Source organism: Harpia harpyja, chromosome 5 (genome assembly GCF_026419915.1).
Source record: "Harpia harpyja isolate bHarHar1 chromosome 5, bHarHar1 primary haplotype, whole genome shotgun sequence".
NCBI classification, from domain to species: domain Eukaryota; kingdom Metazoa; phylum Chordata; class Aves; order Accipitriformes; family Accipitridae; genus Harpia; species Harpia harpyja.
The window spans coordinates 28,849,623-28,863,234 of NC_068944.1; the positions used below are offsets into that span (position 1 = coordinate 28,849,623).

Consider the following 13,612-nt stretch of genomic DNA (forward strand, 5'->3'; position numbering starts at 1 on the left):
ATCGGGCGGCAGGAGCGGCGCCCGGCCCGCTCCCTTTCCCCTTCGCGGCTCGGCTGCCGTCCCCCGCGCTTTACCTACTCGGCTGACTACAACCGGGGCTCCGCCGGGGCCGCGCAGCGTCCCCCCGGGGCGAGACCCCTCCCCGCTCCTCCCCAGCGTGGACCCCGGCCCAACGCCGGCGGCCGCGGGGGGCTCCCGCGGCGCCGCCAACTTTCTCCTGGGCGCCGGGCGGGCCCCACCCGCTGCGGGGCGGCGGAGCGGGGCCTCGGCGCCTGCGCGGGGGTCCGCATGGCTTCTATAAACACGGCGGGCGGGGGCGCGCCGCGGCCGGGCGGGCTCTGAGGGGCGGCTGGGCCGGGCGCCGCCGCAGTAGGGCGCGCCGGCGGCGTGGGCCCGCCCCCGCCCCCCGCCGCCGGCAGGGGAGGCCGGGCCGGCCGGGCCCACGTGCGCGGCGCCCGGGAGCCGGCGGAGCGGGGCCACCATGTGTTTCCGCGAGCGAGCCGGCGGCCGGGGCAGCGCTTGAGCGTCCCCCGCCCGCGATGCTGCGGGGCGGCGCGGGGCTCTACGCGACGCGGCCGCCCCCCCCCGTCCCCTCGCCGCCGCCGCCGCCGCCTCCTCCTCCATGAGCACCTCGGCGGCGGCCCCCGTCAGGCTGATGCCCGGCGGGCAGCCGGAGCAGGCGGCCGCCGCGCCGCCCGCGAAGCTACTCTGCGTCTCCGCCGCGGGCCCGGCGCCCGACCGGAGCAGCCCCGCCGCCAAGGTGCCCGGCGGCCCGGCGCCCTCCGCCGCCCCGCAACCGCCGCGCCTGCCGGCCGCCCCCGCGGGGACGCGGGTGGCTGCCCCCGGGGGCCCGCGGCCGGTGGCGCCCAAGGGGCCGCCCGCGGCCACCCTCCAGTTACCGGCCAACTTCCAGCTGCCCCCAGGTGAGTGGGCGCTCCGCCCCCCCCCCCCCCCGGGTCCCGTGTCGCGACTTACGTGGCATGTCGCGGCTGCCTGCTGCCTGGGAGCGGGTCGGGAGGACGGGGTCCTTGCTGCGGGGGGACGAGCCGTAGCGGAGGACGGGCAGGGCGGTGGGGGGGGGGGGGGGGGCAGCTGCCGCTACGGGAGGGGGTGTTTCGCGGGTGCGCCGAAAGTTTGGGGCGAGTTGCTGTTCTGCCCCAGACTTCTGGGAATTGGGGTGTTCGTCTGCCCTGCGGGGCGTTGGGCACGTAAACGGGTGAAGTCAGTCAGCACTGGGGATGCTGATAGCATCCGAGATGCTCGTAGCGTATCGGGAGGAGGGATCTGGAAGTCTCTGGATTAAGGCAACTTTTTACTTTGCCGGATAGCACGAGGAGCGGGAGGACTAACCACAAACTCGGTGGCGAAGTCACCTTCGTTTGTGACTTGAAAAGGACTAACTGAGGCTTTCGTGGAACTTGGAGGAACGAGTAACGCGGGGAAGTGTGAACGTGGGTGAGCGACTGCAAAGGGACTCCCACTTACAGTGCAAGTCATACTGCTCGTACTCCCTCTCCGAGCAAGCTGCTCTGGGGGAACTGTCTTTGCTGTTACTGCCAGGCCGGTGTGAACCGTTACTGAAACAAAATACTACCCTGCATAAGGAGTGTAACGTTGAAATTTCGTTATGTGTTGCCCTTTGGAACGCTTTTTCCTATAAAGCATGTGTGGGAAACGAAGAGAGGTACCACGCTTACAGACGTACTTCCTATAGCTGCAAAGAAGGTATTAACGTTAGGAATTATGGGGTGGTGATAACGGTGGCTTAATGCTTTGGGTAGCAGCGGAGGGTTAGCCAGGGCTCTGACGAGCACTTTCTCACAAGAGGAAGAAGGTGCTGTTGGTTCTAAACTTCCCGTTCTTCCCTGTCAGGCTGTATTTAAATGCTTTTTAAAAAAGAAAGTTACTTTGATTCTGCTGGTCTTCGTCTCACAATATTGAGACCCCAAGATATGTAATCACTTTATTGCTATTGTTGCTATAATTATTTCCTGCCAGGACAGTTCCTTTGTTGGAGCACCTGTTGCGATTACTTTCAGGTAGGATGTTGCCTAAAAGGGTGGCTGGGTTTATGTTAATTCCTGTGCTGCTGGTGCATATTTGCTTTTTTTCTTTTTCTTTCCTCTTTTTTTTTCCCCCCATGTCTTTATCAAAGACGTGTACCTTTCAAGGAATTATGTAATGCTAATGTAATTTAAAAAAAAAATTGTCTTTAATCGGTAAGTTTCACTGTAGATTTCCCAGCACTCATGTGATGCTATAATATCTGGGTAGTCAGCAGTCAAGGTTGAGTCTAAATCCTTGCCAACATTCCGCTGAAATGAACCATGATGGAAATATATTAATTTTTTTGTAGTAGGGCCCCCCAGATCTTCAGGTTTTCTACCTAATATTTTGGCTTTCTGGAATGTATTGGCATTCAGTTAAACATCTTTCTGCGAACGTGAATGGTCATGTGAGTTGCTTGTAGTTTGGGAACCACAAGTTAGCAAAACTTTTGTTTTTCCTGGTAGCTTGGGTTTGATTACATCAAGGTGTACTGCTGAATGTCATCTGACTTGTATCCTGGCAGTAAGCAGGTTTAACAAAAGTAGTGTTACCCTTCAGTTGCATCAGCTTGTTTTCCTTGCTCCTGGGGCAAGAAACAAAGCAAGCAGACTCTGTATTGGAAGTTCAGAGGTGCTGGTGCTGTGCAGCATTGTAAATTAAAAGTAACTCTGTGGAGTTTAATGTTTCAGAAGGAGCACAGAAGTTGTCAGATTTCAAATGGATAACTGTTTCGGGGAAACTCGTGTAAATAATTGTCCTAAGGACGATTTAAAAATGCATTCTGGCTTGAGTAAGTGTTAGCATTCTACCTCTGTCTTCTATGTGGATTCAATTTTTAATGAATAGTAAAATCATTCAGAAACTTAAATGCAAGATGAATAGCATTAAAGCTACGAGTGTTAGCATCCTTAAAAAAGAAAGTGGAATAAATCACCCAATTCTTAGGCTTGAAGAGTTGGTATTTCAAATAAATTGCAAAATCTAGCCATGCAGGATAAAATACAGAAGGAAGAATGCACTTGGCTTTAAAATCACGGCATTCAGCCTGTGGCACCTGCTAAGAAAAATGCATACAGAAAGCATCCTCCCCTGAGTTTCAAAGGGAGGTATTTGAACTGGCTTGTTCTGAGAAAGGCTGCACAGCACTGCCCTTCCTGGTCATCCTGAAGCACTGGCGAACTGCTTGTGGCCTGGAGCAGGCATTGCTCCTGTGCTTCTGCGGGGCTGCAGTCTGGGGAAGGAAGGGCACCAGGGGAGCTGCGTCTGCCCCCATGGCTTGGAGGGCAGCGGAGGTTCATGGAAGTCACGGATTTAGGCTGTTCTCTCTCTTCGATCTCAACCTCCCCCTCCCTCTTGCCCAGAATAAAGCCAGGAGGTGGGAAAGGCAGATGACCAGGTATGACTCCCCACCTCTCTGATTGTCCCTCTACCAAGTGCCACTTTACGTGGTTACCCAGGAAAGATCACCGAGCCTCACAAGTTCTCCAGGTCTTGCAGGACCCAGACTTGCTCGTGAGTAACAAGGGTTTTTCATCCCCTTCCTACGTTTTCTGCCTTGAAGCTTTGGTTGTGGCATTTTGACCTTACATACCGTCAGCTCTTAGACTGAATGGTTGGGCTACGTCTTCCTAAATGGAGGGAATTTGTATGATCAGCCAAAGGGACCCTTCCTCAGTTGCCCTCTTTGTTAACAAGAACACGTTAGCAGTATTTCAGGAGGCTTGGCATGGTAGCAGTCTGTGGGACTGGCAGAGAGCAGACTAGCATGGCGAGTACAGTACTGCCTCAGTCCTGAGCTCTGCTGGTCCTGTGGTCTGTGCTGATGCTCACAAAACTGCAAATGTCTCGTGTCATGGACCATCTGCTTAACAAGAAATTGTGTCCTTGGTTAACTTGAGCTTAATGTTGGGGGGAAAAATGGCTGGGCTGTGCTATTAACAGGAGGAAATAGTTAAAGGCTTGGGAAGGGGAAGGAGTGACAAGGCTTCCATGGGCCATGACAAATGTCTATAGCTCACTTTAATGTCTTTGGGTCCTGCACCACTTTGGAGAAATGGAAGTGTCGTGGTTTAACCCCAGCCAGCAACTAAGCTCCATGCAGCTGCTCGCTCACTCCTCCCCCCCTCCCAGTGGGATGGGGAGGAGAACTGGAAAAAAAAAAAAAAAAAAGGTAAAACTCATGGTTTGAGGTAAGAACAGTTTAATAGGACAGAAAGGAAGAAAATAATAATGATAATAATAATAAAATGAAAATAATAATAATAAAAGGATGGGAATATACAAAACAAACGATGCACAATGCAATTGCTCACCACTTGCTGACTGATGCCCAGTTAGTTCCCGAGGAGCGATGCCCCCAACCAACTCCCCCTGGTTTATATACTGGGCATGAAGTCACATGGTATGGAATACCCCTTTGGCCAGTTTGGGTCAGCTGCCCTGGCTGTGTCCCCTCCCAACTTCTTGTGCCCCTCCAGCCTTCTTGCTGGCTGAGCATGAGAAGCTGAAAAATCCTTGACTTAGTCTAAACATTACTTAGCAACAACTGAAAACATCAGTGTGTTATCAACATTCTTCTCCTGCTGAATCCAAAACATAACCCTATACCAGCTACTAGAAAGAAAATTAACTCTATCCCAGCTGAAACCAGGACAGCAGCGTAGAAAAAGAGCATAAAAATAACAAGGAGAATGTTGTTCCTTGGTTTCCTTTCTTCTTTATTTTTCTTGAACTTACATTTTTTCGTCACTTCTGTGTCTGTTCTTATGGCTTTCATTCTATCCCTGGCCCTTGAATGCTCATTACAGGCAAGCGTCGAAAGGACAATTAGCAGATGTAGCTGCTTCTCTTGTGGAGGGATGAAAAAATACAGAACTCAACCGGATGCTAGGGATCCTCTGTTGTTACCTTAGGATCTGCTTACAGCAGGAAGCTCTTCAAAAAGCTCATCTGATGCCACTGCTGCTGGTTACAGGGCTGTGACAGCAGCTGCCAGCGCTCTTCACTGTAGCATCAGCTGCCTCTGGTGTGTGTATTTCTGTTTTACGCTTTCTGTTATTGCTGACACCAATGGGCTGAACAAGTATGGTGTCAGCAAAGAGAAGTTGCCCCGAGTCTGCCTTAATTTGCACTAGTAAGCTGGTGCTAGGCATGGCTGCCGTATAAAGTTTCCTTTGCACCTGACTTGGAGGGGAATGACAGCAGGTGTAGGTCCTTGGTTTTCTGTTTGCAGCTCGGTTGTCTTCGCTTGGATGTTTTGGCTTGTCCCTGGCAGGTTTTCCACTGCCTACAGCTTATCTGGGCTGATAGTGTGTAGCTGTTCAGAAAGCACAACCACCGTTCATGGCAGGTGGCAAGAGGCGGGCAGGCAGTGTGTGGACACCTGTGGGTGGGAGGGAGGGAGAAAGCTGATGCAGGTATCCCAAAACTGCTATGGGGTGGTTTCTCTTAATTGGGTATAGAAACTATGGTAACCTGAGCAGGTAAGGGCTAGTAAACATCTGGATGCTGCTGCCTTCTGCTTTTGAAGTTGGCCTAATACCTCTGAGGTATAGTACTCTGAATCTCCCTCTTCATGTTCTAGTTGTTATTTCTCGGTTGTAAGACTGCATGAGGAATTTGATATTTTCATATTTGCATCTGGTCCTTCACTTTGGAATAGGAGGAGGCGCTGATTTTAAAATACTTCTTAGTTTTTATTATGTTTGGGTAGGAGGAGGCTACCTAAAGATTTCTTGTTTCAGCAAGACAAAAAAACCTAGAAAAGCCTTCAAAGTCTGCAATATCTGGATGTTGATAATCTCATGAAATCTGAGCATAATACTTGTGCTGTAGGATGACCAGTAGGGGCTAAATAATACATGGTTGCAACCTTTTATATCCCAATAGTGCCCTCAGTTTAGCAGGTTTATCAGGATGGTTCCTTCGCAAACTTCTCCACATTAGGTGACACTGGTCAACTTTTTTTTTTTTTTTTTTTTTTTTCTGAGGAGGGGTCAGCAAAGCTTTGGCAGGCTTGGGGAACTAAGTCAAACTTAAAAAATAGTGAGTAAATGTCTTCCGCTGTAACCAGTAGAAATTTCAGCAGCTCTGTAGAACTTGATTTTGCTTTCAGGACTGAATGTGTCTAGCAAACAATGCCTTCATATCATTAAATGCACAGCCCTGTGGGAATTAAGATTTAAATCTTGGCAGAAGATATAAAGCTTACTTCTAGATTTATGGTTTTCACAAAAAAACGCAGATGCATTCTGAATACTGAAGCACTGAAATATGATGCTCAGTAAAATTAATGTTAAATGCTGTTCAGATTTTACAATCAATTGGAGTGTAGTGCAAAGAATTACAGCTACAGATTGGTGAATAGTAAACTTTTTTAATCCTTAGAGAGAATGTGAGCCTGACTTCTGTTGCTTATGCAGTCTTTAAAGGACCCTTCAGCTTGTAGCAGTAAAAATAGCATCATCCAGACAGAAGTGACAGCTGGAAGAAATACTAATTATATTTCAGTATTCTTTTCCCAAAGATGCTGATAAAGTAGGTAAGCTCACGAGTTGTTATTTTGAGTAGTTTGCAATACCAGATTTTTTTAAGTTATCTTAGAGAACCAAGTATTTGTCGTGCCATGCGGTAGAAATCTGTGCTGTGCTTAGTGGGTAGGATTCTATGTTACAGTTGTATATGCGAGTTTTGCTGTAAGTTGCAAAGCTTCTGATAATTACCAAAGATGAATAATTAGTACTGCCCTAACCACTTAGACAAAAACCCAAAGGCAAATACTTTTTTTGGAATTCTTTTTGCATGAAGCTACTTCTCTGAAAAGTATGATGATTTCAGAAGAAAATATAATTTGCAAAGTGGAAACGATCACAATAGGTGTTTCTAAGTGGCTTGCTATTCAAATTGTCAGGATTAAGGTCTGTTCTGCCATCTGGGTCACATTTAGAACAAAGTCCACTAATGGATCTTTTCCACCAGTGTCTTGAGGAAATAGCCTCTGATCACAACAGAAGCAGGGTAAAAAGGGCAGCAGATGGAAGATCCTTGTTGCTAATGAGCAAATCTAGGGTTTGTTAAGGCTGAGAACTTGTGAAGCTCAGTGATCTTACTAGGGTGATTTGGTGAACTAAGAAGAGTCAGATGTTATGATGACCCTTGGTTTTCATAGCTCGTGTTTGCAGACCTCTTCTAGCGCACACTTCCAGTTTGGTGGAGGCAGAGGAGATGGCTTTGTTAGTACTGGCTGCTCCTAGGAGTTGCCTGGGAGATCAGAGTTCCTTGTGTGGGTGTCCAGGCTAGATTAACAAGTGGGTGAAACAGCATACCCTGGGTGGCACAACGCCTGAAGACTTTCACTTGCAGCTTGCCAAGTGGCAGTTGCTGTCTAGTTCAAGTGGAGCCCTCAAAGCTGGGTCCAGCTGACTGCTTGGTGGTGTATTACTAGGCAGTCTGCTTGGGGCAGCTGATGGTGTGTATTGGAGGGGGTAGGATGCTTGACAAATGTCACACAGTTGTGGTGACAGTTTCCACAGTATCCGTGTAGGCAGAAGTTTAATACTTCCATGAAGGTTTTGCTGTCTTCTACAAGAATTTTTGTTTGCTCCATCCCACTTAGAGCAAGGTGGTAATCAGTGTTAAAATTCAGTGTTAAGCCCTTGCCTGCCCTTCTGAAAGAAGTGAAAATCCATCCAACAGAGGGGTGAATGTGTACTTTTAGAGGAAATTAAGTGGAGTTCAACCTTCTGCTGATCCCCATGTGAACACCAAAGAAACAAGTGTCTCATTGCAAAATTAATATGGATTAATCGACTTGATTCTCCTCTTATTTAAAGGAGACAGAAATTTAGAGGGGGCTTATCTTGTCCTTAATTAGAACTCCAGCAAGACACCAGTTATGTTTTTAGCATCTCTTGGTTTAAAATTAAGATTTATAGTTCAACACTCGTAAGTTTCAGATTTCTCTGTAACAGTTTGATAGCTCAAAGTGTTCTAGAAATGGTAAGTGCAGGGTATTGGCATACCTTCTGGTCCTTATAAAGCTGTGCACTGTATATATATGGCTGTAATGTGCCAAGCATCTAACTTGCTATTTAAAGAATTTGGCTCCAGTGAATAGTAGGGAGTACACAGCAAACTAGAGGAGGGTGTGGTGTATAGATTCAGTGCCTTTTTCAGTGCAGTAGGAGTTGTCTTGAAAGTAAGGAAGTGTCACTTTGGCTCCTTGGATGTACTATTTCACTGCTGTCAGCTGAGTCCTCTGCAAATACTTGAAGCTTCTTCATGCAGTAACTTGGGTCCTGGAGAACTCTTAAGTCAGATCATCTTATCTGTAGACAATCCTGAAACTGTCTGATTACTTGGGTAGGAAAGCAACCAAGCCTCAAGTAGCAAAGTTGCAAACCACAAAGATGAGATGGGGAAATGCTGATGGGAAATGATCCCAGTTGCTGAAAGATGTGGCCCAAGGACAAGAGCTAGATGTTCTCACGATATCAAATAAGACTCTGCCTTGTGGAACGCAGCGTTGGCCAGGAATCCTGTATGCCTATCCACAATAAAAACAAAAACTCTTGGGATTCAAGTGTAATAAATACACTTTGAATTCAAACAGAAACAGTAGTGCCATCTTGGAACTATGCCCAGAAAACATCTATGACCTGTTGGTTATTTACAGCTCCTCCAAGAATCAGTGCAATGTCCAGATTTTCTTTAGATGGTTGGTATGGACATCTGTTGTTTGCTATAAATAAATGGTGTACTACCTTGCAACTGGGACAGTTTTATTTTTGCACAGGATTTCTACTATAACTGTAAAATTGCTTGGATATAAATGTATTCTCAAGTAATGAAGCTCAACTGCACATGCAGTCGAGGAGAACCCTTAGCTCTAAAATGTGGGCCTGTATTCTCTGAAAAGGCATCAGCACTATGGGGGCCCAATTGCTAGTCTGTTAAATAGAGATATCCATCTGGGCACCAAAATGCATTGATGAGCCCCTAGACTCCAACAGCTTGGATAAGACTGACTGATTAAGCAGTGTGTGAAACTTTGCTTCAGAGTTTTGCATTTTTAGCACTTTGTGTCTGGTTCCTGGAGGAAGGGTGGGAGAGGGGATGTTGTTTTGACTCTTCAGAAAGATGCGTGGTGTCCATTATTCCAGACTATTTGAAACAATAGGTTATCAGGCTCTGCGCCATCCTGCCTATAAGAGATACCTTCATCCCTTTCCTGGCTCCCTATGCTTGAAAAGGCTGTGCCTGTACTGGGCATCTCGGGAGCTGTTGCCCACTTTTAGCACCAAACTTTGCTAGAGAAAGATTGGAGTTGCTGGAGGCAGCAGCCCTTGCTGGGACTGTACGCCCCTCGAGCTGTTAGTGTGACAGAGTTGCGGGTGCGTGGTAGTTTAAAAAGCTGCTTACAGCAACCCAGGCAGGCTGGGAAACGTGAATGCTAGCGAAACAGTGCTATCAACGGGGTGGTGATGTCTGCGAGTAAGGCTAGTCCCTGGCTTTGAAAAGGTGAGATGTGGTCAGACATCTGAGGCTGATGTAACATTAAAAGTTGTAGGCCAGAGTCTACAAGAATCCGCAGTGCAGTGTTTGTACAGTTGGCAAAGATGCAATCAACTTCTTTAAAGAACTTGTGGGTATAACATGATATTGTATTTTATTTAGGCTGTCTGTGTTCTGTTGTAGCATGAAAGCATATTGGGATTATTATGACCTTTGAACTTTTCTCCTGACCTGGAAATCAATAAATTACGTATCTGTGGGCAAAACAAGGTGTCTTTCATTGGAACTCAAAATCGGGCATCTCACTGTGACACTTCAGTATCTACACGCTAGTCACTGGTCCTGAGCCATTGCTGCAAAGACCCATTAGTATAAAAATTTCCCTGGAACAAGAGGGAAAGGGTGCAGAGGGTGATTTCTGAGATATGTAATTATTTGGTTAGTGAAACGATATGTGAATGGAATGAATTGGTTGAGGGTCTGGGTATGTGGTGAGTGATTCTGGTTCCTGCCATAAGAGTGTTGATTATGGGTTGATCATTGCTGAATTCCTCTCGCATCAACTAAAATTGACTTCCAAAGGTTGGAATGATTTCTTATGCGGAGTGAAATGCTTTGTGGGCGTAGTGTACAAGATGAACAACTCAGCTGGACCCATACAGTGTAGGTGAGCTCTCTACCCTGCTTGTCTGGGAAATCTATGAGCAATCGGAGATGTTTTCACAAGAAGAGCCACAAGCAGGCAATCTTTGTGACTTCCCAGAAGGTCAGTTGTCCAAAGTCAGTTGTATTTGATTTAAGAATAGAAGTTAGATTCCATCATTGGGAGCCTGTGGTGAGGTAACCTGGGGTGACCACCAGATCTTCACTGAAGCTTCGTTCCTAAGACAGTGAGAAGCACAGCTAGAAGTTGCCTCTGGATTGGGCCGTCGTCTTTGTTTCTTCATCTTCAGTACAGAAATCTGCAGTAGACATGTAGGAAAACTCAGGTACCAAGTGAGGGTCATGGGGAATAAGTAGTTCACCTGCATGCAGTACAGTCTGTACTTCATCTGAAAACATACAGCCCCAACATATTAGAACGGTTGTGGAAGTCATGTAAAAGTTAAGTCACTTCAGTATCAGACTTACATATCATGTCTTTCACGGTATTACATTAACACTTTTTGCCTCTTTAGCAGTCTTTTACAGCCAGTCTACAACATAACGCACCTTGATATGATCACTGCCTAAACAGTCTATGTTTCTAATAATGTCAGTTCTGGGTCTGTCTTATTCAGTCCTGTAATGTGTTTTTGTAACTTTTAAGACCTCTTCCGTGGGGCTCAATAAATGGGGTTGAAGAAGAAAAAATGCTTTTTATTTTTAAAGGATGCCTTTAGAGAGAAAAACTTTTCAAAGCTGTTGCATGGATTAGTAGTATTTGGCCCTTTACTTTCTGAATTTTGAGTCATCCTAAATAGTCAGGCTAAGAAACTTAAAAACAATATTCCTTTCTGGTTGCCATTAAAAGCTATCCCTTTGTTTTGAATAGTTCAGTGAAAGAATGAGATTTGTTTAGGAACAGAGAGCACCAAAACATTACTGTTGTTTTAGAACATTGTTGTTGTTAAACTGGTCACTTACTGATTTGGGACCTGAAAGTCTCATTTAGGCCTGTATTTGTAACTGGTGTTAAAGTGAACTTTACTAAGGTTGGCAATATACCTGATGCAGGCACCCATTATTTTGAAATAAGCTAAATTAACCCTTCTTTGAAAGTGGCTTTTGTAACTTGTGTTCTCTTAAATGAGTTGGGTCTAATGCAGTTGGTTCTTGCTTGTATTTTATTTTAGGAGCAAGAAGACTTCTTTTCGTTTCCTCGTGTTGCTCCCCACCCAGCAGTTCTGAAGAGCTGTTGTGTTGAGCAGTTGTGCTGGAAAACATGTAATCAAAGTGGTGGCTTAACTTGACAACTTCAGCTTCATGTGTAGCAGCATATGGTGTATCTCCACTGGAGCACACTTGCTGGCTGGTTCATCTCAGGAAATTCCTTCTGGATGTTCCCCTTCAGAAATAGCCTCAGGCTTGTCTTACGTGGTAGAAATGTAATGGTGAAAGTTGCCTTTATGTTGGGATGGTTTTAGTTAGCATACATTGGTGTTCAGTGCTGCTGGATGAAACCCTGAGCTTCGGTTGGCAGCACAGTTTACATTAACAGCAGTGTGGTTTCTTTAACACTCTGGCCCTATGTACAGTGGCATAAACAGATCTCTGCCGTGATCCCACAGCATCTTGTTCATGTTTCTGATGCGTTTTTGGTTCTCTGTCTGTAGTTACAATGAAGAGGTGTCTGGAAGCTGCTCCTCCTGCTAATCTGTATTTCGTGATTCCTGGGTTGGATGCTAAACACAGCTGCAGCTTAGAAAATTTGAAGTGCATTATAACCAAGTTCAGAAAAAGCTGGGTTTCCTTGGATGGTGGTGCTGGGAGAGCAAAAATTTACAGCGGAGGTATCTCAGGTTTAAGCAGCAAACGGAATTTTAATAGAAGGCCTCTGGTTTTCCATGGCATGCACTGCTGGCATGCCTAGGTAGGGGCTGTTCTGGGTGGTGGCTGCCTGAGCTTTGCAGGAGCGACACCAGGCGCTCTTTCTGGAGGCATGGTTCCTGGAGCCCCCTGTTCAGGTGAAGGCAGGTCACTGGGGAGAAAGGGTATAGATCCCAATGAGACCTCTTCAAGGTGAGAAGCTATAGCATGGCTTCTTCTGTGTAGCTTTGGAGGAAGCTGAGCTGGGTTTCGGTTGTCAGTTCCTTCTCCTCCAGCCTTCCTGCAGGATTGCAGCCGAAGGAAGGTGCACAGGGAACAAAGGGCTGAAATAGCTGATTTTATTTTAACTGCGTTCTTTGGCAGTCAAGAAAATTGAATAACTTTCCAAACTTTTTTTGGCAGGACAGGCAGAATATCTAGAGACAGAAGTCTCAATTCATTGTAAAAAGGGCTGTTTGTTAATCTGCGAGAGACACCCGAGTCCTCCAGCTAAGTATGTAAGAACTAATTCCTGCTGGTAACCGGTCACTTAGGTTTTTTGTTTATGATCTGAAAATAGGAACAGCCTTGTAGCCCCAAAGGGATTGTGCCTTCCTCTTACTATCAAAGTACACGAGTGGTGAGAAAGTCTTTCTTGTTCTCTGAAACAACTTCAGTAAAACTATCAAACTGTATCCTGTAAACAGTGCTTTCTTGGAAGTGCTGCCCAACTGAAACATCACTGTTTCAGTTGTTCAGAGGTGCACCCCCCCCCCCCATTTTCCTGTGAAGTTGCCATGACTGCAAGACCTGATCTGTTTTCACATTTAGTTTGGCAAAAATTGCCTTCTAGTGAATGTGAAAACAGCTTGTGATAAGAAATAGTATCTTTTTTTTTTTTCCCCAAGTGAAGAATGTGGATTCTTGCACTTCATTTCTAATAGTAGCGTCTTGGTAGCTGCACAAGTCTGTTTACTTCTTTCTGTTGAGAACCTCAAGGTTACCATCACCTGCTGTTCCCCCATTTCACCCTTGTGCAGCTGTACATGGTATATGAGACTTCAGGCATTGGTTTTAAGTGCTGTGGAACCTCTTCTTCTGGCACAAGTCACCTCCTGTGTCTCCCCTTGGAGTCTGCAGTATTGACTTTAGTCTTGGGTCATTGCTTTTGTTACAAGGCAGAGGGGGAGTATCAAAAGATTGGGGGTATTTTGAAGTTGCGAAAAACTGTAAGTAAATTGTGGCAAAGTAGTAAAAAATAAATGCTGTTCTCCACAGCTTTCAAACTGTGTCAGACAATCCACATGTCAGTTTACTGTCACTCTGCGACATTAGGTTGTAACTGCTCAGAACTGTGTGTTTTATGCTTGAAGTGATGTCTTGTGGCTCTTCACTCACTGTATGGATCTGTAGCTATGACGGTTGTTTCAAATTTGCCTTCAGCTTTATTTGTGCTAGCATAAGGCGTTTACAGTATTAAGCTGACAAAAGCTGTAGTTAGCAGATTGCCATAATATTGGTTTTGTTGGTTTTGGAGTTCTAA

The 13,612-nt window shown here is 46.2% G+C and overlaps 1 protein-coding gene across 2 annotated transcripts in view; it reads left to right on the forward strand.

The window, feature by feature from the left end:
- Positions 1–445: 445 nt before the first annotated feature.
- TAF4B (TATA-box binding protein associated factor 4b) overlaps positions 446–13,612 on the forward strand; it is a 77,696-nt gene continuing 64,529 nt past the window's right edge. For both annotated transcript variants that reach the window (XM_052788549.1, XM_052788551.1), the window contains exon 1: positions 446–923. In XM_052788549.1, coding sequence (XP_052644509.1) covers positions 623–923 — 301 coding nt within the window. In that variant the 5' untranslated portion in view covers positions 446–622. The remainder of the gene's footprint in view (positions 924–13,612) is intronic.